This window comes from Oncorhynchus mykiss, chromosome 7, assembly GCF_013265735.2.
Source record: "Oncorhynchus mykiss isolate Arlee chromosome 7, USDA_OmykA_1.1, whole genome shotgun sequence".
Taxonomy (NCBI): Eukaryota; Metazoa; Chordata; class Actinopteri; order Salmoniformes; family Salmonidae; genus Oncorhynchus; species Oncorhynchus mykiss.
In genome coordinates, this window is record NC_048571.1 from 53,258,504 (window position 1) to 53,285,960 (window position 27,457).

The following is a 27,457-nucleotide window of genomic DNA, read 5'->3' on the forward strand; positions in this document are numbered from 1 at the left end:
TAAGGTAAGGGCAATGTGATGTCCACTCCAATACCTTGACTTTGTTGTCCTTAAGCCATTTTGCCACAACTTTGGAAGTATGCTTGGGGTCATTGTCCATTTGGAAGACCCATTTGCGACCAAGCTTTAACTTCCTGACTGATGTCTTGAGATGTTGCTTCAATATATCCACATAATTTTCTTTCCTCATGATGCCATCTATTTGGTGCAGTGCAGCAGTCCCTCCTGCAGCAAATTATACCCACAACATGATGCTGCCACCCCCGTGCTTCACGGTTGGGATGGTGACTTCAGCTTGCAAGCCTCCCCGTTTTTCCTCCAAACATAACGATGGTCATTATGGCCAAACTGTTCTATTTTTGTTTCATCATACAAGAGGACATTTCTCCAAAAACTACAATCTTTGTCCCCATGTGCAGTTGCAAACCGTAGTCTGGCTTTTTTATGGTGGTTTTGGAGCAGTGGCTTCTTCCTTGCTGAGCAGCCATCCAGGTTATGACGATATATGACTCGTTTTACTGTGGATATAGATACTTTTGTACCTGTTTCCTCCAGCATCTTCACAAGGTCCTTTGCTGTTGTTCTGGGATTGATTTGCACTTTTCGCGCCAAAGTATGTTAATCTCTAGGAGACAGAACGCGTCTCCTTCCTGAGCAGTATGACGGCTGTGTGGTCCCATGGTGTTTATACTTGCATACTATTGTTTGTACAGATTAACGTGGTACCTTCAGGCATTTGGAAATTGCTCCCAAGGAAGAACCAGACTTGTGGAGGTCTACAATTTTTTTTCTCTCTCTGAGGTCTTGGCTGATTTCTTTTGATTTTCCCATGATGCCAAGCAAAGAGGCACTGAGTTTGAAGATAGGCCTTGAAATACGTTCACGGGTACACCTCCAATTGACTCAAATGATGTCAATTTGCATATCAGAAGCTTTTAAAGCCATAACATCATTTTCTGGAATTTTCCAAGCTGTTTAAAGGCACAGTCAACTTAGTGTATGTAAACTTCTGACCCACTGGAATTGTGATACAGTGAATTATAAGTGAAATAATCTGTCTGTAAACAATTGTTGGAAAATTGACTTGTATCATGCACAAAGTAGATGTCCTAACCGACTTGCCAAAACTATAGTTTGTTAACAAGACATTTGTGGAGTGGTTGAAAAACAAGTTTTAATGACTCCAACCTAAGTGTATGTAAACTACCGACTTCAACTGTATGTGTTTAAATAGATTACCAGTCAAAAGTTTGGACACACCTACTCATTCAAGTGTTTTTCTTTATTTGTACTATTTTCTACATTGTAGAATAACGATGAAACAACATATCCTGTAATAACCAAAAAAGGGTTAAACAAATCAAAATATATTTCATATTTAAGATTCTTCAAAGTAGCTACCCGTTGCCTTGATGACAGCTTTGCACACTCTTGGCATTATCTGAGCACTTGTTGGCTGCTTTTCCTTCACTCTGTGGTCTAACCAATCCCAAACCATCTCAATTGGGTTAAGGTCGGGTGATTGTGGAGGCCAGGTCATCTGATGCAGCACTCCATCTTTCTGCTTCTTGGTCAAGTAGCCCTTACACAGCCTGGAGGTGTGTTTTGGTTCATTGTCCTGTTGAAAAACAAATGATAGTCCCACTATGCACAAACAAGATGGGATGGCATATCGCTGCAGAATGCTGTGCTAGCCATGCTGGTTAAGTGTGCCTTAAATTCTAAATAAATCACTGACAGTGTCACCAGAAAAGCATCCCCGCACCATCACTCCTCCTCCATGCTTCACAGTGGAAACCACACATGTGGAGATCATACGTTCACCTACTCTGTGTCTCACAAAGACACTGCGGTTGGAAGCAAAAATCTCAAATTTGGATTCATCAGACCAAAGGACAGATTTCCATCGGTCTAATGTCCATTGCTCGTGTTTCTTGACCCAAGCAAGTCTCTCTTCTTATTGGTGTCCTTTAGTAGTGGTTTCTTTGCAGCAATTCGACCATAAAGGCCTGATTCACGCAGTCCCCTCTGAACAGTTGATGTTGAGATTTGTCTGTTACTTGAAGTCTGTGAAGCATTTATTTGGGCTACAATCTGAGGTGCAGTTAACTCTAATGAACTTATCCTCTGCAGCAGAGGTAACTCTGGGTCTTCCTTTCCTTTGGCGGTCCTCATGAGAGCCAGATTCATTATAAAGCTTGATGGTTTTTGCGACTGCACTTGAAGAAACTTTCAAAGTTCTTGAACTTTTCCGCATTGACTGACCTTCATGTCTTAAAGTAATGATGGACTTTGATTTCTCTTTACTTATTTGAGCTGTTCTTGCCATAATATGGACTTGGTCTTTTACCAAGTAGGGCTATCTTCTGTATACCACCCCTACCTTGTCACAACACAACTGATTGGCTCAAGCTCATTAAGAAGGAAATAAATTTCACAAATTAACTTTTAACAAGGCACATCTGTTAATTGAAATGCATTCCAGGTGACTACCTCATGAAGCTGGTTGAGAGAATACCAAAAGTGTGCAAAGCTGTCATAGAGGCAAAGTGTGGATACTTTTTGGTTACTACATGATTCCATATGTGTTATTTCATAGTTTTGATGTCTTCCCTATTGTCACGCCCTGACCATAGAGAGCCTTTTATTCTCTATGTTGGTTAGGTCGGTGTGTGACTTGGGTGGGTAATCTAGGTTGTTTTATTTCTGTGTTGGCCTGGTATGGTTCCCAATCAGAGGCAGCTGTTTATCGTTGTCTCTGATTGGGGATCATATTTGGGCAGCCATTCCCCCACTGTGTTTTGTGGGTTCTTGTTTATGTGTAGTTGCCTTTGAGCACTCCATAGCCTCACATATAATGTATTCTTTATTGTTTTTTGTCCGGTTCACTTATAATTAAAAAATGTTGAACCGATTTCACGCTGCGCTTTGGTCCGAATGTTCTTACGACGGTCGTGACAACTATTATTCTACAATGTAGAAAATAGTAAAAATAAAGACAAATCCTTGAATGAGTAGGTGTGTCCAAACTTTTAACTGGTACTATATATATATATATATATATATATATATATATATATATTATTTGTAAATATATATATATTTTTTTTATTTATCTTTATCTTTAACTCTACATTGCTGGAAAAGGATCCATAAGTAAGTTAAGTCTACACCTGTTGTTTACGAAGCATGTGACAAATACATGTTATCTGATAAGATTGCTTGATTATCATCCCTAATGTTTTCCATGAACTTTCCAATACTTTTCTGATTGATTTCAATCACTCCAAAGCATACTTCCTTCAGACTGAAATGTTTCATTACCTGATTTTCCATATAATGTGCTCTACCTTTTAATGGGAATAAGATAATGACAGTAATGGCAAGATAATGACAGTAAGGTCAGATTCTAAAGATTAATCAAAAATATTTTACACATTTGTTTCTGATACCGCCAAGTGTCCTAAAATAGAGAATAAGAGATTCAAATTGCTTGACGGTCCATGTTAATAAAATCTTAAATGTATATATCTGTTTAATATCATGTATGAATAAATTGGACTTTGTGACTCTCCACCCCCGTTCTGCGATGGGTATTGCGGCTCGCCCAGTGATTTTGTTTTACAAAAGTGTCTCCCTCAGAAATATTAGTGACACGGCCTTATAAAGAGAGAAAGCTGTCTTTTAAGCATGTCTTCTATAACAGACCTATTTGTAATGTTTCAATTGAAATAGGTGGAGATCAAAGGTTTGTAAGATGAGAACAAGCACAGTTCAAATGAAAAGGAGATCAAGTTTATAGAGAGTAATACATTTGCTGAAAATCCATATTTCCCAGTGGCATCTTTCCCCGGTTCTTTAATTAAGCTGCTTATGAATTATGAATAGACTCTGTCTAATCATACAGTAAATGTTTGACCTTAAAATAAAATATTGCCAAAACATAATTCCATAATGCTCCCCATGAACAGATTCAGATCTGGGAACTGCTTAGCAAACAAATAAACATAAACATTTTGGGCATCTCGAATCAGTATCGAATCAGTATGTACATAATTCATTATCGTAATGAAGGTTGAATAATTATGTTTTCTGTGCATAAATGTAGTTAGCCAGAGTGTTCAACCGCTAGTCAGAGATTGATCACCCTATGAGCTAAATTAGCCAATGATTTAACAAAGTTAAGCTCCTATGCGATACTGTTATCTTAACTGACTATTTATAGGCAGTATCACAAGGTTTTTATTCACCAGGAGAAAAACACTTTTCAGAGATCGTTAATTGGGGGGGGGGGGGGGGGGGGGGGGGGCACAGCCAGGATGAAAGGTTCTCCCGTTAAACAGATCACACTGTTCATGGCACGCTCATGTATAATGGAGGAGTCTATAGTGGTCACGTAGTTTACGATGGGTCAATCAGTAAGGCTTGTCTGAATGGCTTGCGTTAACTTCATACAGTAAGAATAATATAATTCACATCGTTTCCTATTCTACGGGCATAGTGGGAATGTATGTGATAGTGTTTACAAATGCATCATTAGCCTCTCCTCTCCTTCTCTTTTCTATTAGCCACGTGCAGAATGTCATTCACCTACTTACCTTATAGCCTATGAGCACAGCCCAATAATACACATTTCTCACGCTTGCTGTTTAACCTGTTATCACATTTCATTTTTGGACTTTAAAACTTATCCATGTTCTCTTACATGCTGTGTTACAGCAAAATGTACTGACAACCCTTCACCTCCCCACCACCACCAGCTAAACCCCGTCATTGGAACTCCTTTCTTCCAGCTGGGGGGTTTCCATGCCAGCTGCCGCCCATAGAGCTACCTGCCATCAAAGCATCTGGCTCCGAGGATCTTACTTAGGAGATGAGGCCACTCCCTAAACAATTTTAATAAACTTTCATATTGCATTTTGCCGCTGTTGTTCATTCAGTTAAGCCTTACACACGATTGAAATGTAGGACCGTGTTTACAAGATTGTGGTCCCATTACTTTACCAGTTCTTGTCAGATGGCCTCAATGCACAATAACTGCCTATGTCTTACCAGGGCTGCATAGTAGCTACAGGGATGGCTGAGAAAAGGGAACTTGTTAGACACTCATCTCTCTATCTGACCCCTCCCTCTTTCTCCCCTCCCTCTCCCTCTATCTCCAGGTAACTACTATGGGACCCCCAAGCCCCCAGCAGAGCCCACCCTGGTGCAGCCTGACCTGGTGGATCAGGTGCTGTTTGATGAGGACTATGACAACGAGGTCCAGCGTAAACGGACCACCTCCGTCAGCAAAATGGACAGGAAGGACAGTGTGGTCCCTGAGGAGGAGGACGATGATGAGAGGCCACCTCTGTCCAATGGCCTCCCAGGTCAGTACATCTCACACTCAAACCCCCTCTCCTTCCCTTTTTCTCTTTGCTCAGGATAGTCCCCTTTTGTACATCTCTTAGTCCTTTTTCAAATATCTTTCTACTTTTAGATGTACATTATTATGACTATGGACTATATCATATTTCTACTCTATAACATCATTCTGCTCTATACTATACATATTGACCTATGATCTAGGAGCTGTGATCACCTTCCCCATTATTCCCAGTTTGTGCTATCTGTCTGTTTGTGTTATCCAACCATGCTCTGTCTATATAGCCAGACACTTCCCACACCAAAGCCATGCCTAAAGCACATCCAGTATCAGTAACACCTTCTACTGTAGTGCAGGTCACCTTGGAAGGCAGCAGTCTTCTTACCCTAAGACAAGAGACTCCATGTGTATGATCAATCAGGACTCCTCTCTCAAAGGATCTGGGCTGTCTTTGATGTGCCCAAGGATAGCCTGATTCCAACAGAAATGGCTTACAAGTCATTTTATGTGAAATACATCACATTTCTGCTGTACTGCAGTCATGTTGGGGTTGTTCTGAACTTTTCATTCCAAACCAACCATATATGGAAATAATTATGAACAGGTCAGAAGGTTTATGGAAAAAGTGAGTGCAATGGCCAAAACTCCTGACTGAACTTCCCTGGTCTCTGTGTTGAAGACAAACCCTGATCCCTGCCTGACTTCCTGTATGTGTCTAGTGCAGTCAGTGTGGTGTGGGCTCTCAGGCTCTCACCCCTCTGTGAACTGTCTCTGATGACTTCAGCTCTCCTCAAGGCTGGCTATGGTGCATGGTATTTACATGAGGCCAGTCAGAACATCCGCAGATCCTGTGTGTGTGTGTGTGTGTGTGTGTGTGTGTGTGTGTGTGTGTGTGTGTTTGTGTGTGTGCGCATGTACATGCGTGGATGAAGTCAGATTAGCATAAGCGGTTGACGTCAGACTCATTTGCCAGTTCCTCCACATCCTTCAAGCTAACAAGTAAATAAACAATCTGTTGGAAATACCAACAAATCCCATGGATGTAGTAGTGTGTTAACTATTTACTCAAATACAGAAGCACATGCACAAACTTGACATGCTCATGGGCTGCCTGTATCAGCTCTGTGGTATACACTAGAAGAAGCTGTTTTGTGTTGAGCCTCATTGTATCATATGCTTGTGCAGAGGTTAGCATTACACAAAAACAGTCCCTCAATTAGAAGACCCTTGGGTATAAGTTTCATTTGGCAGCTTTTTGTACCCTGGAGAGCCTTTGTTGTCTATGCTCATGTTGATTGTGATGCTTTTATTGCAGTTCTCATTAAATGAATAAATAAAAAGTATAGAAATAACTATAAAGACAGTATTATTGTACCAAATAGCCTCAAGCTAAAATGTCCTTTTTACTGTGAATCCTCAGTTACTACAGTATATCATTGAAACCCAGGGGGTGTACACACATATGCATAAACACGCTTACACGTACATGCAAATGCAAAACAGTGCCTTGGTGAACAGAACACACGATCTCTTGCATGCAAATCCTTTACCGACATCAAACCCTCCTTCCTCCCGTTGCAGCTAGGAGAACAGGATGAGGCTTGAGGTGTCCATGCAGGACTAACCTTCTGCTGTTTCGCACTCTCTCTCTTTCAGAGAATAAAGAGGGGGCATCATGGAGGAAGGCGGTGCCCAGCTACACCCAGTCCAGCAGTGCAATGGACTTCCGTACGTGGAGCTCTCTGCCCCGCGACGACAGCCTGGAACCACTGCCTCTCAACTGGGAGATGGCCTACACCGAGACGGGCATGGTCTACTTCATAGAGTGAGTACTGCAACAGCACCCGTATATCCACTCAGGGACAGGACAAAGAGACATCCTTGAGTCGACTGAGTCCTGGTTGTTTAAACTCTGCTACACTGTAGATACAGAGAGTTCAAGGCTCCTCCCAAAAAATGCTGAGTTTATGCTTAATAGAGTTTCATGCTAAATAATTAAATAAATGACAGAAATGTAGGTAATGTTTTTTTAATGACATAAGACACTTCTGGACTGAATGTTGAATGTTACGTTACAGGTTATGCAATAAATGGCTGTACAGTATCTGATCAGCATCGTGCAAAGTATCATACAATTGTTGGTCAGATTAGTGAAGCACACAGCACACGTGTTACATAAGCCATGTCGAACAGACAGTGGATTTAAGTTAGTTAGTTAAACAAACCAAGGCCTGGACTGGTGTGGGTCTCTTTAAAATCCACTCATATTGACTCAATGTTTACTCCAAAACTGACAGCCCTAGCCTACATAATTGTTGCAAAAGTGTTTCTAGTCTGAGCTCATTTACTTGGTGGTTTCTCTTCAAGAAAACTTCAGCAGTTTTCCTGACCAATCAATACTGTGTTTTAGGAATGATTGAGTAAATATAGCTCTCCCAGAGGCCCTTGAGTTGTTTGAGAACAGGCTTCCAGCTGATCTTGTCTGAAGTCACCACATGTCATAATGAATACTGTGTTTCAGTTTTTCCCTCATTTGAATACAAAGCAGGATGAATTACTTGGTCAAGAAGTTATTTGTAACTTGTGTAGCTTTGTTGGTGGGTACATGACTGTCTATCTTTCCACTGATGCAAATACCAGTGTCAGTAGCTGGCTCGGGTTTTTGAATGCTTCTCTTATCTGCCCTTCACAGTCACAATAGCAAGACTACCACCTGGCTGGACCCCCGCCTAGCCAAGAAAGCCAAGCCCCCGGAGAAGTGTGAGGATGGAGGTAAGGCTTCAGGACCTTAGTGGACCACACAGTACATGCGTACATAAAGCTCTTACAGCTACCACTACTACTACTACTTCTACTACTGTACTAGTACACACATGCAGTTTTACACATGGTTATGCCCCCCAGCCCCTGCCTTACAGCATACTGTGCATGATTTCACATATACGGACAGCTCATCAAATATAAATGACTGCGTTTCTATACAGACAAGATTGTCTGCATCCTCTGACATGATGGCATGTTCCTTAATAAATGCCTCCAGCTCAGGGTAATGTGTGCTACTTATACAATGCCCTCAGAAAGTATTCACACCCCCTCTTTTTCCACATGTTGTTGTGTTACATTTTGTTACTGACCTACACAAAATACCCCATAATGTCAAAGTGGAATTATGTTTATTTTAATTTGATTATATTTAATAAAAAATTAAAAGCAGAAATGTTCTGAGTCAATAAGTATTCAACTGCTTCATTATGGCAAGCCTAAATACGTTCAGGAGTACAACTTTACCGAACAAGTCACATAATAAGTTGCATGGACTCACTCTATGCAATAATTGTGTTTAACAGTATTTTTGAATGACTACCTCATCTCTGTACCCCAAACAGATTCAACCACAAAGACCAGAGAGGTTTTCCAATGCCTCACAAAGAAGGGCACGTATTGGTATATGGGTAAAATAAAAAGCAGACATTGAATATCCCTTTGAGCATGGTGAAGTTATTAATTATACTTTGGATGGTGTATCAAAACACCCAATTTACTGCAAATGTACAGGCGTCCTTCCTAACTCAGTTGCCATAGAGGAAGGAAACCGCTCAGGGATTTCACCATGAGGCCAATGGTGATTTTAAAACAGTTACAGAGTTTAATGGCTGTGATAAGAGAAAACTGAGGATAGATCAACAACATTGTAGTTACTCCACAATACTAACCGAGTGAAAACAGAGTGAAAAGAAGGAAGCCTGTACAGAATAAAAACATGCATCTTGTTTGCAACATGGCACTAAACTAATTATCTACTAGAAAGTCTATGGCAAGACCTGAAATGGTTGTCTAGCAATGATCAACAACCAATTTGACAGAGCTTGAAGAATTTTGAAAAGAATAATGGGACAATGTTGCACAATCCAGGTGTGGAAAGATCTTAGAGAATTACCCAGAAAGACTATGCTTGCAAAGGTGCTTCTAAAAAGTAATGAATCAGAGTTGTGAATGCTTACAGTTGAAGTCGGAAGTTTACATACATTTAGGTTGGAGTCATTAAAACTTGTTTTTCAACCACTCCATACATTTCTTGTTAACAAACGATAGTTTTCCCAAGTTGGTTAGGACATCTACTTTGTGCATGACACAAGTAATTTTTCCAACAATTGTTTACAGACAGATTATTTCTTTTATAATTCACTGTATCACAATTCCAGTGGGTCAGAAGTTTACATACACTAAGTTGACTGTACCTTTAAACAGCTTTGAAAATTCCAGAAAATGATGTCATGGCTTTAGAAGCTTCTGGAGCTTCTGGCTAATTTACATAATTTGAGTCAATTGGAGGGGTATCTGTGGATGTATTTTAAGGCCTACCTTCAAATTCAGGGCCTCTTTGCTTGACATCATGGTAAAATTAAAAGAAATCATCCAAGACCTCAGAAAAAAAATGGTAGACCTCCACAAGTTTGGTTCATCCTTGGGAGTAATTTCCAAATGCCTGAAGGTACCACGTTCATCTGTACAAACAATAGTACGCAAGTATAAACACCATGGGACCACGCAGCCATCATACCGCTCTGGAAGGTGATGTGTTCTGTCTCCTAGAGATTAACATACTTTGATGCAAATAGTGCAAATCAATCCCAGAACAACAGCAAAGGACCTTGTGAAGATGCTGGAGGAAACAGGCACAAAAGTATCTATATCCACAGTAAAACAAGTCCTATATTGACATAACCTGAAAGGCCGCTCAGCAAGGAAGAAGCCACTGCTCCAAAACTGCCTGAAAAAAGCCAGACTATGGTTTGCAACTGCACATGGGGACAAAGATCGTACTTTTTGGAGAAATGTCCTCTGGTCTGATGAAACAAAAATAGAACAGTTTGGCCATAATGACCATCTTTATGTTTGGAGGAAAAAGGGGGAGGCTTGCAAGCTGAAGAACATCATCCCAACCGTGAAGCACTTGGTTGGCATCATCATGTTGTGCGGGTGCTTTGCTGCAGGAGGGACTGGTGTGCGAGCAAGGAGGCCTACTAACCTGACTCGGTTACACCAGCTCTGTCAGGAGGAATGGGCCTAAATTCACCCAACTTATTGTGGGAAGCTTGTGGAAGGCTACCTGAAACATTTGACCCAAGTTGAACAATTTAAAGACAATGCTACCAAATACTAATTGAGTGTATGTAAACTTCTGACCCACTGGGAATGTGATGAAATAAATAAAAGCTGAAATAAATCATTCTCTCTGCTATTATTCTGACATTTCACATTCTTAAAATAAAGTGGTGATCCTAACTGACCTAAGACAGGGAATTTTTACTTGGATTAAATGTCAGGAATTGTGAAAATCGGAGTTTAAATGTATTTGGCTAAGGTGTATGAAAACTGTATGGAAATTTGACATTTCTGTATTTCATTTTCAATACATTTGAAAAGAATTCTAAAAGCATGTTTTCACTTTGTCATTATAGGGTATTGTGTGTAGATGGGTGAGAAAAAATATATATTCAGGCTGTAACACAAAAAAATGTGGAATAAGTCAAGGGGTTTGAATACTTTCTGAAGGAACTCTATGTATGATGACTCTTCAGCTTGTTTGCGTCACTTGAATGCCACAAGTACCAGGAGTGCCCACTCGTTTGCCCGTCCATTCCCAGGGTGTGTGGCTGTGATGTGGGCTAAGTGTAGGGAGAGAGTGGGGGGTACGAGGGAGACACAGGACCCTGGTCGGTTGTTTCCAATCAATTTTTAAAAGCAGGCAGAATGCTAGTTGGTGTGCTGCCTCTGAAAAGCAACTCCAAAGCTCTCTCTTGCGTGAAGAGCGTTTTTTTTGTGGGCTTCATGTGCTCACCAGGGTTTGATGTACAGTACAGCAGCCATTCCAGCCAGGCTGCCTGCGAAAACTGCAAAATGTCAATGGGGGCTTTTTTCATGCCCATTTTCTCATGCTTAACTTCCCTGGTGGGGAGAAAAAAAAGCTAACTTGTTATTCGTCTTATACCTGGAAACTCCACTATCGCCCAACTGTAATGTGTGCATAAGCATTTTGTCTCGTGTCTGCTGGTCTCTTCTCATCACTATGCCCTGTTATCCTGCAGTACTGTACATTTGCATGTTTTGTGTGATAGTAGTTGAACACAATGCATCTCTTCCTGTATCCACAGAGCTTCCGTATGGCTGGGAGGAAATAGAGGACCCACAGTATGGAACATATTATGTAGAGTAAGTCTGTTCACTCTGCCACCACATATATATATATAATATCTGATATATTCCCCAGTAATACCATAGATCATAAACTAACTATAGGTACAGTATACATTATATATAGGCAGCAGGGATACTATGTGTTACTAGACATGTGGTGTACTGCTCGGGAACCATACATTTGAGAACAATACGATTCCATGATCAAGACTCTTGTATTGGTTTTTCAGTGGGTGGTAAACAGAAGCTCTGTTGGTAACATCACATTCACCCAGGTGAAAACACAGCAATGATTGTGAGTGTTTGTGTACAGAAGGTGTTCTGGCTGCCCCAGCGAGACATCTCTGAAACCCAGCCATTATAGCAGCAGTAGGTATAGGAGGAGGGTTGTGAGAGTTATCAAGGAGGGAAGGAGAGGGAAAGGTGGCTGTTGTGATGACAAGGAAATGAAACGCTTGCTTTGTTTTATTACTGGTATTACATAAGGGTCCCTCCTAGGTAGAGGCTGTGTGTGAGAGAGAGGAACCCATACTGTTTGTTTCAAAGGCAAATGGACGGGGACGTTTTGCCGCCGGTGTTCCAGTTCAAAATGAACTCGGTGTAAAACAATGGCTTTGTTATGCCAGAGGGACAGACTGTCTACATTGTTAAAGACAAGAAAAAGTAGTCAGGAGTTCATCTCTAGTTTTATTCAACTAACATGGAATCACTGGTCACTTTAATAATGGAACACTAGTCACTTTATCATGTTTACATACTGTTTTACTCATGTCATATGTATATACTGTATTCCACTCCGACATTGCTCATCCTAATAGTTATATATTTCTTAATTCCATTCTTTAACTTTTAGATGTGTGTATTGTTGTGAATTGTTAGATACTACTGCACTATTGGAGCGAGGAACACAAGCATTTCGCTACACCTGCAATAACATCTGATAAATATATGTGACCAATACAATTTGATTTGATTGATTTGAACAGTCCAAACATTAGGCATAGACATGAAGAGGACACTAACCCCCTTGCATCTGTATAGACTTGCTATCAACAGCTCAAAGAAGAAACATTGGGAAAGCAATGTAAAAATACCTATTGTTAATGGATTGAGAATTAATGTATAGTGCCTTATATCACCCCAGTGCATTCTAAGACATGCTATAACCATTCATAACAGTGCTTTCATCATGAATCACACACAGGTGGTCTGCAGAATTCCACACAGATGGTTCAAGGGATCTTGTATGTGTCTGTGTCAGTAAATTTGTGTCTACAATTTTAATCACATAATAGATTGTTTCTGTTTCAGTCACATCAACCAGAGAACCCAGTTTGAGAACCCAGTCCTGGAGGCCAAGAGGAAGCTGAGCCAGGAGACTACTGCCACTATCCAGCAGGGGGCACCCCCTCCCCCAGGTAAACATTAGTCACCTCACTTTGTCTTCACATCACTCCTTCTTCAGCTCTGGACAGCTTTCTTAAGGCTGTTATATATCTAAACTCAACAATGAGCTTCCATGATTGCATATTGACCTCCTACATGTTGAATTGGTTTGCAGTGGTGGAAAATGTAGCAGCCATGACCTCGCTCATGGTTGTAGGAGAGTTATCATGTCAAGTGTTATCATTCATGAATAGCCGTTCAAAAGTAGCGATGTATGATCTACTCTGTGTCCAAGGGAAGGCAAGTTCTCTATACTCATGCCAGAGTTGGCATGTAAGACAAGCCACTCTTCTGCCATAATAAACCATATGAATTAAATATGCTTTCATTACAATGGATGTATAATACATGACAGCGCAGGGAGTACAGCTTGACATTCATGTTCTGCTGCTGAGGAGTTCACAAATGGGTTGGTTGAGAAGAGGAGGGAAGGGGAGCGGCTGTGACAGCTGTTGGAACAGCACATCTTAATAAGTGCCAAGCATAACAAGACATCTCTCAACTAGTTAACTTGCTATTACTAGCCAGGTGGGGAGGGACTGAGACAGCCATCTTCCCTGGGATTTCACCATGTTGTGGGTTGTCAGAAGGTTACTATGATGTAACCCAAACAATGGCAGTTGCACCTCAGGCTACCAAGAGTTTTCCAAGCTCAGAGATTCCCAGAGAAAGTAATGCAACATCGAGGCCCGTCTGCAGTGTTTACCAAGGATCTGAGGGGAGACCATCAGACCTCAACTTGGATTGACCTTTTAGAAATTCCCAAAGGTCCCTTACCAACAGTCATCTTCAACAACATGTGGGACTACAGATTCCCACAGTGCAGTACTACACCTTCTGGACCTACTGACCTTGGTCTATTACTGTATTTTTGGGTTTAGAGTTTGCAATAAAGGCATTTCACTGTATTTTTGCACGTGACAATACAACTTGAAACTGAAGCTACGTATCAGACCAGACCCTGGCTGTTTAGGTGACATGGTTACTGGTAGGTCTGGCACAATTACCATACTGTATAACCATGTAACCGACGGTTATGGATGAAAATAAAATAACCGTCATAACTGTGTGTGTGTGTGTGTGTGTGTGTGGAACGAACCGCTGACTGAAAACGCGACGACCGGGCATATGTGCAGTTGAGTCCGTTTTTTTCCTCTTTTTTTTCTCCTTGCTGAAACAAGCAAACTAGTCTTCTGTTGTCTAGGCAGCAACAGCACACATAGAATTCTAGCACATGCAGTCAGGAGCGGAAGATATGAGAAGATTTGCACACAAAAAAATGCTATTTGAACAGTTATTACGGATAACGCTGCCATTTTGGCTGGCCAATTACGGTCATACAGAACTCCATGATCGGCACTGCCCTAGTTGCTGGTTTATTTGAACTAAAGGCCCATGAGATGCTCTTTAAGCAGTGTTTTGACAAGGCTCCCCACTCCAGCCTGCCTAGAGCCCTAGTAATCACTCTGCAATTCAACTAGACTGACACTGACAGCCTTATATAGCTATTATTTATCTCCACCCTTTTAACCTCTACCACCAGCTTCATTTTCATTCACATGAACAAGACTGTCTGTGGTCGTGTTGACTGATGTCTGTGGTGAATTGTACCAAACATTATACACATCATGGCTGTTGAGAATGATTTGGGTTCCTCTGTTCTGGCCTTCAAATGCTGTCAGCATTTCATCACATAGAGATCTCTTGAGTCTAATACACACGCACGCATGCACACACATACACAAACACGCACACGCACACATGTTAAATGACAAATTGGTTATCACTGTCACAGTTTGAAAAGCAAGATCCCCATGAGTTCATCATGTGATTATGAATGTGATTATGTAAATAAGATGATCTTGATCCGTTGAACAGGGCAGCTAGATTCCATCCACATTGTATTGAATCCCCCTCAGCTCTGGGCTGCACTATGGGCCATACAGTGCCATACAGTCACCACAGGACTGTTTTGCTCTATCATATAGGACTGGAATGTACCTGAGACAGTGAAGCGGGGAGAAAAGATGGTATGCTTCTGCTATAAAGTGCTGATAGGACAGTAAAGCCAGCGAGGTAAAAGCTCAGCTGGCCCATTTAATGCTGTATGACCCTAACAGCCTGTTATTTACTGGACTGTGTGTCCACGGTCGTACGAGGGGGTATTTATGCTGCCAATGACCTCATGTTGTTCCTTACTAAAGTTATACAAGGCTCCCCTGACAAACCTCTTTTTCTGACTCACTGGCTCTTTTGGGAGAACATGAAAAAGGGCCTCATGCCTAACTGAACAATTTCGGAGGTGTTATGTCACTGTTTGAATCAACAGCATGTTAATGAATTCCACAATTCACATCAAATTACTAAGCTACTAAAGCTGTCATTAAATATTTTGTCTGTTAATGTTTTAGGGCAGTGTTTTAGTCAAAGGGACTATTGTTTAGGGCAGCTTGCTGTGTTGACCTGGCAGGTAGTTATTGTTGCAGTGTGGTTAATTGCTGACAAAAATACATTTCAGGATGTTCGAAGAGCTTTTAGCTATACTGTAGTGAATAATATTGTACCTAACTTGAGAGAGTTGCTATTTTTGTTAACGTTTGAAACGTCTTGAGGTTGTTACTTTGTTACGATGTTGTTGTTTGACACCTTATTTAGCTATGCAACTTGCTCTAACTCTCCCACTCGTACACATTCACGTTCCAGGTGAGCAGGTTGCACCAGGCTTCACCCCAGACCCATCCCAGCTGCAGGGAGAGATGTTCCACACTGCTCTGAGGAAGAGCTCCCAGGGCTTTGGCTTCACCATCATTGGGGGCGACCGCCATGATGAGTTCCTGCAGGTGAAGAATGTCCTCAGCGACGGCCCTGCCGCCAATGATAAAAAGATTGCCTCCGGTGAGTAATACACTGCTGCGCTGAGCTGTGGAGAGCCACACACTTTCACCAGCTCAAAAGACAGCTAGTGAACCTAATGAAAGGCATGTTGGTCCCTATAGAGGGACTGCACTTACCCTAACACTTCCCTAAGAGATGCAATAGAAAGAAAGAGCAAGAATTCTGTCCGTTTCATTTTCAAGGGGATCATTCTGTAGCAGGACAGGTTATGGTGTATTCTGTGTGTAGCCCTGTATCTCTGTTGCACACTCGGATCTTCCTTTAGCTTTGAGGCTATCTGGGGCTCTGCATCCTCAGCAGCTTTGCTTGTGTGAGCTGAGAGACCAACATGCCTTTCCTGTTTGACGACGGTTGCTGTTCTCTGAGCTGGCCGTCAGGGTGAGATGTAAAGGAAACATACCCGTCTCTCTCCTAATGATCTGCCTGGAAGCACTGCAAGTTGAGGCCTGTTAGAACAATGGAGAGAGGGAGCAGAGGAGGGAGGGAGGGTAGGAGGGAGGTGGCAGGAAGAATGGAGGTAAGTAGGACATGAGATGAAAGGGATGGGGGAGAGATGGGAGGACGAAGGAACGTGGAGAAGAGGGGGTGGCACCTGTTTGACAGTCAAGTCGAATAGAGGACTTTCTGATAGTGATGATCCATCTGAAAAATAATTCAGTTCGCTACAAACAAGAGAGTCACCTAGCTAACAAGTAACTTTATTGCCATAACAACCATTACATCTCCCATGGGTAAGTCTGTATATGTTTACTGTTTACTAAGGCTAGTTTCCTCTCTCTCCTCTCCTCCCTCTCTGGTCTCCCCCCGCCAGGTGATGTGATCGTGGAGATTAACGGGACATGTGTGCTGGGGAAGACCCACCCTGAAGTGGTGCAGATGTTCCAGTCCATCCCAGTGAGTCAGTATGTTGACATGGTGCTGTGCCGCGGCTACCCGCTGCCCCCAGACGTGGAGCCAGACAGTGAGGACCCACCTCCCCCATCTTCTCAGCCCCTGCAAGGGGGCGAGGTGGTGACGGCCGTGCCCCTCATCAATGGCCAGCCCCTGCTGGTGAAGGGTGACGTGCTGCACGGCTCCTCCCAGGAGCTGCACTACGTCACGACCGACGCCAGCGGGCGGCCCGTGGTGGCTGCCCTGCCCAACGGGAGGCGTCCTGAGCAGGGGGGAACAGGCCTGTTGCAGCCCGAACTTGTGAGTGTGCACCTGGTGAAGGGCCCAGGCGGGTTTGGGTTTGCCATCGCAGACTGCCCCCTGGGCCAGAAGGTGAAGATGATCCTGGATGCCCAGTGGTGCCGAGGCCTGCTGAAGGGAGACGTGATCAAGGAGATCAACCGTCAGAACGTCCAGACACTAAGCCACGCCCAGGTGGTGGACATCCTCAAAGACCTGCAGGTGGGGAGCGAGGTCAACGTGCTGGTGCTCAGAGGAGGTGAGTCTTGTTAACGCTGCCTTGTGTTACATAACACTAACACTGTGACTGTACTGCTGCGACATTACTTTTGCCATGGCATTAGTGTGATACAGTGATATCACTGTCAATGTGACCTCAACAGTATCCCTGGGGAGGGAGGTCAATATGCTGATACTGACAGGAGGTGAGAGAGTGGATCAGCTACCACTCACTCACTCACTCACACACACACACCCACACACACTATGTTATGGAATCTTGGTGATGTCACTGTGTCTGCTGTAGGTGAACACAAGGGACTGTTGCTTCTTTGGCTTATACGATCGCATAGTAATGACAATTGTAGAGACCCCCTATGCAAACCAACCCACCCTTCACATGTACACTACATGACCAAAAGTATGTGGACCCCTGCTCGTTGAACATCTAATTTCAAAATCATGGGCATTAATATTGAGCTGGTCCACCTTTGCTGCTATAACAGCCTCCACTCTTCTGGGAAGGCTTTCCACTAGATGTTAGAACAGTGCTGCAGGGACTTGTTTCCATTCAGCCACTAGAGCATTAGTGAGTTTGGGCACTGATTTTGTATGATTAGGCCTGGCTCGCAGTCGGCGTTGCAATTCATCCCAAAGGTGTTCGATGGGGTTGAGGTCAGGGCTCGACAAACCATTTCTCGATGGACCTTGCTTTGTGCACAGTGGGCATTGTCATGCTGAAAAAGGAAATGGCCATCCCCAAATCGTCTAGAATGTCATTGTATGCTCTGGCATTAAGATTTCCCTTCACTGGAACTAAGGGGTCTAGCCCAAACCATGAAAAACAGCCCCAGACCATTATTCCTCCTCCACCAAACGTTACAGTTGGCACTATGCATTGGGGCAGGTAGAGTTCTCATGGCATCCGCCGAACGCAGATTCTTCCGTTGGACGGCCAGAGGGTGAAGCGTGATTCATCACTCCAGAGAACAAGTTTCCACTGCTCCAGATCCAATGACGGCGAGCTTTACACAACTCCAGCCGACGCTTGGCATTGTGCATGGGGATCTTAGGCTTGAGTGCTGCTGCTCGGCCCTTACTGTATCGCAGTATATCCTGTATCCTGAACTGCGAAACTCTCTCTCTGTCAGGCGTTCATACTGCAGTCTGTTGCAGGCCTAGGAAGGGAAGTTACATAAGCAAGGGGCTCTGCTCTGCCTGCTCTGCTCCTGGGGAGTGAGGGAGGGGAAAGCACCCTTCAAAAGTCTCCCACATCTATCTCCCGCCATCCTGGGAAAATCGTACACAAGTCGATGAACCGGAATGTCTTTGATCATCATCAGAGGCGCAGAGGATTTCTGCATGCTTCTATATCCGTGGCCCTTAAAGAGCCCGAGCTAATCGCTGTATGGCACCCAGGGGCCCCAGGGGTCTCCTCCTCACAGTCCTCCTCCCTTCTTCTCTCTTCCTCTCTACACTTACACTCCCACAACCCTGTCCCTCCCACCCCACACACACAGAGCATGACCCTGCAGTTGGAGCAGCCTCCGCCTTATTCAGGCAGTCCAGCGGTGGAGCTAATGTCAGATTTAACCCTCATTAGAGATAGGCCCTTGGGCGAGAGGCAAAGGCCTGAGAGAGAGAGAGAGAGAGAGAGAGAGAGAGAGAGAGAGAGAGAGAGAGAGAGAGAGAGAGAGAGAGAGAGAGAGAGAGAGAGAGAGAGAGAGAGAGAGAGAGAGAGAGAGAGAGAGAGAGAGAGAGAGAGAGAGAGAGAGAGAGAGAGAGAGAGAGAGAGAGAGAGAGAGAGAGAGAGAGAGAGAGAGAGAGAGAGAGAGAGAGAGAGAGAGAGAGAGAGAGAGAGAGAGAGAGAGAGAGAGAGAGAGAGAGAGAGAGAGAGAGAGAGAGGGAACATACTGCATTCATCTTATTTAATATATGTCATGTCCTTGATTCTCGCAATGGAACTGGATCTCCCGGTTACACCAGGGTCCATGAACCCTTTTCCGCTTAGCAGACGAACAGTCTTCCTCTGTAGGCTTCCAGAGAAGGGCATGCTGGTAGATCCATTTAATGCTGGAGCCACATTAAATGTGGGTACAATCTGAGCGTGAGAAATGAAACGTGTGGGTGTACTGTACAGTTGACAGTAGAAAACATTATTGGTCATTGCATTTCATGCATGACTTTCTCTCTCTCTCTCTCTTGCTAACTCTCTATGCTATACTAGTCCTCCTTCATGTAGGTCCCCTCTCTCTCACATGAACATATCTCCTATTTGTCTTTAACAACACAGTGATGTCATGCTCTTTGATGGAGTATGCAACAGCACTGTTTTATACCTGCTGAGTCGAGACTATTTCAACACAGTTATTCCTTCACCCTTCTCGTTCTCTTTTAGGGAGGCAGTGCCATCTACTGGCTGATGTCTCATTTGTGCAAGGTTTTCTAAACATTCTCATGACTCATGCTAGTGTTTCTCACAGGTCAGACATCTCCTGTGAAGAGCCTGAAACCTGTGAGTAAAAGCAGACAATGTTCTATAATACTCTGTGTTTTACTATTGTATACCTTGGCACTTATCCCTCATTTTCATATTAAAGCCTTTTGTCCTTTAGCTAACCAGCAAGCCCCATTGCATCACATTAAATGATAACTACCAGTATAAATTTGAATATTGATTATGTTTCAGACGGCCTCCTTTTGTTTGCTTTGAAAACGGTCTTAATTACTTCCATTCAGCATTCATTTTCTCAGCCTTTTGTCTGTGGATTGTAATGGTAATGAAGCATAGAAGCCTTTTTAGATAAGATTGTATATTCTTATGACAGCTTTAGTTGAAGCTGGCCTTTTCCACAGAATAAGCCTGTCAGTGCCATAGGGAAATCTTCTTACGCCTGTGGATGTTAAATTGCATTCAAATCCCATTGGCCATTGGTTTACCATGAAGCTATCGGGGGTAATGTGAAGGCAATGTGGGAGCCAGCAGTGGAATGACCTTTCACTCCTTTAATATTCAATCACCATTACATCCTGTGCTCTGTGTCTGGGTAATGATGTATATATAGACTGTGTGGTCTTCAATGTGATCTAACTGTGCTGTGGCTGTGTCTGTGGCTCTGTGACCCCATCAGAGGCAGGAGATGACAGCTAGCACAGAGACTCTGGACTGTGTTACAGACTCTGTCTCCCAGGCCCTCCCATACCATTCCAACACCTCAACCCTGCGCAACGACTCACCCAAACGGGACGCCACAGAGATGTACCTCAAGTCCAAGGCCCTGCTGGAGAGCAAGCGTGAGTGCACATCCACCGACAGAGTCTGGTTGTAGAGGTGGTCTAGTAACCTTATGCTCAGTTATATTCCATCCATAGCTCTGTGTTTCATTTGTATGTTCATGACCGTCTATTAATGGTCACCCTACATTTGTGGATCCAGTATCAATGTGAGCTATAAGATAAGCCTGTGAGTTCACCCTGCTGACTGGATGATTGAATGGTGTTCACCTCTCTGATACCCTATCTAACCCCTGTGAACTGTCCACAGAGCCTCACACCAAGGACTTGGATGTGTTCATCAAGAGGGACCAGGAGACTGGCTTTGGCTTCCGTGTTCTGGGAGGAGAAGGTCCAGAGCAGCCAGTGAGTACCGAAGTATGAACTTCTTCCCTGTTAGATTATCTTTGTACTTTTTTAACACTATAGACAATGTTTGTTGAGTGTTTCTGACTCAGACTATGACTCTCTTTTTGACAGGTGTATATTGGTGCCATCGTGCCCCTGGGTGCAGCTGAGAAGGATGGGCGTCTGAGGGCTGGTGATGAGCTCATAGGCATTGATGGAATCATGGTCAAGGGCCGTTCCCACAAGCAGGTTCTGGACCTGATGACCAACGCTGCCCGAAACGGTCAGGTCATGTTGACTGTGCGTAGGAAAGTCATCTACAGAGGTGAGCACTCACTGACTGCCTGGACCCTCTACTCCTTGGTCACTAAAACACACACACATTTGATACTACTCTTCAGTCTATACACTCCATGTGTTTTTCAGATATGACTGAGGAGGAGGCAGGGCTCCACATGGCTCCAGTGTTGGTGAACGGCTCCCCCAGACTCCCTCGTATCCAGATGCCCAGCGTGCTGGACCACGAGTCCTTCGACATCACCCTCCACCGCAAGGACAGCGAGGGCTTCGGCTTCGTCATCCTCACCTCTAAGAGCAAGCCCCCGCTTGGAGGTGAGAATGGATTTGATGCCTAGCACCCCACTGCTTATCCCAGACACAACCAAACACACACCAGTCTCCTACTGTTCAAGCTAGACCAAGCCATTACAAATAATATAGCATCATATCACCCAAAATATGGGAACAGAGTTTAAAGGAAAAAATAGTATTGAGTCCCTCACAGACCTATTGTATATTTCTGACTGAATCCATTGGGTGGGATGGGTGTGTTATCAGACATCTCTCTCTCTTTGCAGTGATTCCTCATAAGATTGGACGCATCATCGAAGGCAGCCCCACTGACCGCTGTGGCCTGCTGAACGTGGGTGACCGCATCTCAGCGGTCAACGGGCGGTCCATCGTGGGGCTGTCTCACAATGACATTGTTCAGCTAATCAAGGATGCTGGCAATGCTGTCACCCTCACCGTGGTCCCGGAGGATGGTAAGCGTCACCAGTAGTATCACCCATGAGATGGGACTATGTTGGTCTCCCTGGTATTCCCAGTCATATACCTACGACTGTTTAGGATGGTTGGTTTGTGTTTGTGTCCTCATAATGGTTTGACTTGTATTTGTGCGTTCTAGAATACAAGGGTCCTCCCTCTGGAGCCAGCTCAGCCAAGCAGAGCCCTGCCCTTCAGCACAGAGCTATGGGTCAGAGGTCAGCCATGCAGGAAGAGCGGTAAAGGCCCTGATCTTACTCATTAGTACACCAAAACATGGAATAAAACCCTGCTTCAGCATTTAGCAGAACAACCCAGAGACTTAAGTCTGAATGATTGATTGATTGCTTTGTTCTCTGTGCCCCCCAGCAGAGAAACTGCTGTGCATTATTGAAGATATACATATAGTAGTGTGACTGAATGCTGTTGTCTGTTCTAGTTATAACCTAGATCTGGAGGAGAAAAGGGAGGGAGTCACCTGGGCTGACTACAAAACTCTGCCTCTGAGCGAACAGGGAACAATGTGTGTTACAGGCCCCAAACAGGCAAGGCTCATTTCGTTATTTCTGTCATTGTTTGTTTAGGGATTTTTAGAGTGTTTAGGGATTTTACATGAATTAAATTGACACGACTCAGAAAAAACATCATTATAACTTACAGCTTAAGTTCGGTGTGTGTGTGTATTTGTGTGTGTGTGTCTCTGTCTATGTATGTGTGTCTGTGTGTGTGTGTGGTTATGTGTATGTGTGTGTGTGGTTATGTGTGTTTGTACGCATGCGCCATTTAGGGCTGCATCACGGTGGAGCTGGACCGGGGGTCCCGGGGTTTTGGCTTCAGTCTGAGGGGAGGGACTGAGTACAACATGGGCCTGTACATCCTGAGACTGGCTGAGGAGGGGCCTGCTCTGCTGGACGGGAGAATCCACGTAAGTCTGACCCCCGGTGCCTTAGGAAATATCCACACACGTTACTGTTTACGTTATTCAATATCATGTTTTGAATAATAAAATGTCTAATAACATGGCTTGTTGCCTTTGGGGATTTGATCATCTAAATGTGTGATGTTTGTGTATGTTTATCGAAATGTAATGTTTGTGTATGTATGTAGGGCGGCAGGTAGCCTAGCGGTTAAAACCTCTCTGGGATATGTGGGACGGTAACGTCCCACCCCGCCAACAGCCAGGGAAAGTGCAGGGCGCCAAATTCAAAACAACAAAAATCTCATAATTAAAATTCCTCACACATACAAGTATTTCACACCATTTTAAAGATAATATTCTCATTAATCCAGCCACAGTGTCTAATTTCAAAAAGGCTTTACAGCGAAAGCACCACAAACGATTATGTTAGGTCACCACCAAGTCACAGAAAAACACAGCCATTTTTCCAGCCATTTTATTTCACCTTTATTTAACCAGGTAGGCTAGTTGAGAACAAGTTCTCATTTACAACTGCGACCTGGCCAAGATAAAGCATAGCAGTGTGAACAGACAACAACAGAGTTACACATGGTGTAAACAATAAACAAGTCAATAACACAGTAGAGAAAAAAAAAGAAAAAAAGAGTATATTCATTGTGTGCAAAAGGCATGAGGAGGTAGGCGAATAATTACAATTTAGCAGATTAACACTGGAGTGATAAATGATCAGATGGTCATGTGCAGGTAGAGATACTGGTGTGCAAAAGAGCAGAAAAGTAAATGAATAAAAACAGTATGGGGGTGAGGTAGGTAAATTGGGTGGGCTATTTACCGATGGACTATGTATAGCTGCAGCGATCGGTTAGCTGCTCAGATAGCAGATGTTTAAAGTTGGTGAGGGAGATAAAAGTCTCCAACTTCAGCGATTTTTGCAATTCGTTCCAGTCACATGCAGCAGAGAACTGGAAGGAAAGGCGGCCAAATGAGGTGTTGGCTTTAGGGATGATCAGTGAGATACACCTGCTGGAGCGCGTGCTACGGGTGGGTGTTGCCATCATGACCAGTGAACTGAGATAAGGTGGAGCTTTACCTAGCATGGACTTGTAGATGACCTGGAGCCAATGGGTCTGGCGATGAATATGTAGCGAGGGCCAGCCGACTAGATCATACAGGTCGCAGTGGTGGGTGGTATAAGGTGCTTTAGTAACAAAACGGATGGCACTGTGATAAACTGCATCCAGTTTGCTGAGTAGAGTACTGGAAGCTATTTTGTAGATGACATCGCCGAAGTCGAGGATCGGTAGGATAGTCAGTTTTAGTAGGGTAAGTTTGGCGGCGTGAGTGAAGGAGTGTTTGTTGCGGAATAGAAAGCCGACTCTAGATTTGATTTTAGATTGGAGATGTTTGATATGAGTCTGAAAGGAGAGTTTACAGTCTAGCCAGACACCTAGGTACTTATAAATGTCCACATATTCTAGGTCGGAACCATCCAGGGTGGTGATGCTAGTCGGGCGTGCGGGTGCAGGCAGCGAACGGTTGAAAAGCATGCATTTGGTTTTACTAGCGTTTAAGAGCAGTTGGAGGCCACAGAAGGAGTGTTGTTTGGCATTGAAGCTCGTTTGGAGGTTAGATAGCATAGTGTCCAAGTAAGGGCCAGAAGTATACAGAATGGTATACAGAATGGTGTCGTCTGCGTAGAGGTGGATCAGGGAATCGCCCGCAGCAAGAGCAACATCATTGATATATACAGAGAAAAGAGTCGGCCAGAGAATTGAACCCTGTGGCAGCCCCATAGAGACTGCCAGAGGACCGGACAACATGCCCTCCGATTTGACACACTGAACTCTGTCTGCAAATTAGTTGGTGAACCAGGCAATGCAGGCATTAGAAAAACCAAGGCTGCTGAGTCTGCCGATAAGAATATGGTGATTGACAGAGTTGAAAGCCTTCGCCAGGTCGACGGCTGCACAATACTGTCTTTTATCGATGGCGGTTATGATATCGTTTAGTACCTTGAGCGTGGCTGAGGTGCACCCGTGACCGGCTCGGAAACCAGATTGCACAGCGGAGAAGGTACGGTGGGATTCGAGATGGTCAGTGATCTGTTTGTTGACTTGGCTTTCGAAGACCTTAGATAGGCAGGGCAGGATGAATATTGGTCTGTAACAGTTTGGGTCCAGGGTGTCTCCCCCTTTGAAGAGGGGGATGACTGCGGCAGCTTTCCAATCCTTGGGGATCTCAGACGATATGAAAGAGAGGTTGAACAGGCTGGTAATAGGGGTTGCGACAATGGCGGCGGATAGTTTCAGAAATAGAGGGTCCAGATTGTCAAGACCAGCTGATTTGTACGGGTCCAGGTTTTGCAGCTCTTTCAGAACATCTGCTATCTGGATTTGGGTAAAGGAGAAGCTGGGGAGGCTTGGGCGAGTAGCTGCGGGGGGGCGGAGCTGTTGGCCGAGGTTAAAGTAGCCAGCAGGAACGCATGGCCAGCCGGGGAGAAATGCTTGTTGAAGTTTTCGATTATCATGGATTATATCTGTTCTTAGTTCTGCATTTTTTGAACGGAGCATGCTTATATAAGATGGTGAGGAAGTTGCTTTTAACGAATGACCAGGCATCCTCAACTGACGGGATGAGGTCAATATCCTTCCAGGATACCCGGGCCAGGTCGATTAGAAAGGCCTGCTCGCAGTAGTGTTTTAGGGAGCGTTTGACAGTGATGAGGGGTGGTTGTTTGACTGCGGACCCGTAGTGGATACAGGCAATGAAGCAGTGATCGCTGAGATCCTGATTGAAGACAGCCGAGGTGTATTTGGAGGGCCAGTTGGTCAGGATGATGTCTAAGAGGGTGCCCATGGTTATGGATTTAGGGTTGTACCTGGTAGGTTCCTTGATGATTTGTGTGAGATTGAGGGCATCTCGCTTAGATTGTAGGACTGCCGGGGTGTTAAGCATATCCCAGTTTAGGTCACCTAACAGAACAAACTCTGAAGCTGGATGGGGGGCGATCAATTCACAAATGGTGTCCAGGGCACAGCTGGGAGCTGAGGGGGGTCGGTAGCAGGCGGCAACAGTGAGAGACTTATTTCTGGAGAGAGTCATTTTTAAAATTAGTAGTTCGAACTGTTTGGGTATGGACCTGGAAAGTATGACATTACTTTGCAGGCTATCTCTGCAGTAGACTGCAACTCCTCCCCCTTTGGCAGTTCTAATTTGACGGAAAATTTTATAGTTGGGTATGGAAATCTCAGAATTTTTTGTGGCCTTCCTAAAGCCAGGATTCAGACACGGCAAGGACATCAGGGTTGGCAGAGTGTGCTAAAGCAGTGAGTAAAACAAACTTAGGGAGGAGGCTTCTGATGTTGACATGCATGAAACCAAGGCTTTTTCGATCACAGAAGTCAACAAATGAGGGTGCCTGGGGACATGCAGGGCCTGGGTTTACCTCCACATCACCCGCGGAACAAAGGAGGCGTAGTATGAGGGTGCGGCTAAAGGCTATCGAAACTGGTCGCCTAGAGCGTTGGGGACAAAGAATAAAAGGAGCAGATTTCTGGGCATGGTAGAATATATTTAGGGCATAATGCGCAGACAGGGGTATGGTGGGATGTGGGTACAGCGGAGGTACGGCCAGGCACTGGGTGATGATAAGAGAGGTTGTATCTCTGGACATGCTGGTTGTAATGGGTGAGGTCACTGCATGTGTGGGTGGTGGTACAAAGGAGGTATCAGAGGTATGAAGAGTGGAACTAGGGGCTCCATTGTAAACTAAAACAATGATAACTAACCTGAACAACAGTATACAAGGCATATTGACATTTGAAAGAGACATACAGTGAGGCATAAAGTAATCGCAGGTGTTGATTGGGAGAGCTAGCTACAGTGCCTTGCGAAAGTATTCGTCCCCTTGAACTTTGCGACCTTTTGCCACATTTCAGGCTTCAAACATAAAGATATAAAACTGTATTTTTTTGTGAAGAATCAACAACAAGTGGGACGCAATCATGAAGTGGAACGACATTTATTGGATATTTAAAACTTTTTTAACAAATCAAAAACTGAAAAATTGGGCGTGCAAAATTATTCAGCCCCCTTAAGTTAATACTTTGTAGCGCCACCTTTTGCGCCACCTTTTGCTGCGATTACAGCTGTAAGTCGCTTGGGGTATGTCTCTATCAGTTTTGCACATCGAGAGACTGAATTTTTTTCCCATTCCTCCTTGCAAAACAGCTCGAGCTCAGTGAGGTTGGATGGACAAATCTCCGTCCCAGTCTCAGGTCTTTTGCAGACTCCATCAGGTTTTCTTCCAGAATGGTCCTGTATTTGGCTCCATCCATCTTCCCATCAATTTTAACCATATTCCCTGTCCCTGCTGAAGAAAAGCAGGCCCAAACCATGATGCTGCCACCACCATGTTTGACAGTGGGGATGGTGTGTTCAGCTGTGTTGCTTTTACGCCAAACATAACGTTTTGCATTGTTGCCAAAAAGTTCCATTTTGGTTTCATCTGACCAGAGCACCTTCTTCCACATGTTTGGTGTGTCTCCCAGGTGGCTTGTGGCAAACTTTAAACTACACTT

General features: G+C 44.0%; 1 protein-coding gene across 3 annotated transcripts in view; it reads left to right on the forward strand.

Moving 5' to 3' along the window:
• Positions 1-27,457, forward strand: part of LOC110527986 (membrane-associated guanylate kinase, WW and PDZ domain-containing protein 3) — a 144,642-nt gene that overhangs the window by 108,461 nt on the left and 8,724 nt on the right. For 2 of the 3 annotated variants that reach the window (XM_021609676.2, XM_021609674.2), the window contains exons 4-19: positions 5,163-5,369; positions 7,022-7,190; positions 8,058-8,137; positions 11,521-11,578; positions 12,875-12,981; positions 15,713-15,904; positions 16,716-17,333; positions 19,777-19,808; positions 20,425-20,587; positions 20,838-20,944; positions 21,047-21,239; positions 21,341-21,526; positions 21,772-21,957; positions 22,101-22,197; positions 22,398-22,503; positions 22,746-22,883. In XM_021609676.2, the coding sequence (XP_021465351.1) occupies positions 5,163-5,369; positions 7,022-7,190; positions 8,058-8,137; positions 11,521-11,578; positions 12,875-12,981; positions 15,713-15,904; positions 16,716-17,333; positions 19,777-19,808; positions 20,425-20,587; positions 20,838-20,944; positions 21,047-21,239; positions 21,341-21,526; positions 21,772-21,957; positions 22,101-22,197; positions 22,398-22,503; positions 22,746-22,883 (2,639 nt within the window). The remainder of the gene's footprint in view (positions 1-5,162; positions 5,370-7,021; positions 7,191-8,057; positions 8,138-11,520; positions 11,579-12,874; positions 12,982-15,712; positions 15,905-16,715; positions 17,334-19,776; positions 19,809-20,424; positions 20,588-20,837; positions 20,945-21,046; positions 21,240-21,340; positions 21,527-21,771; positions 21,958-22,100; positions 22,198-22,397; positions 22,504-22,745; positions 22,884-27,457) is intronic. The other variant, XM_021609675.2, reaches the window with a different exon arrangement.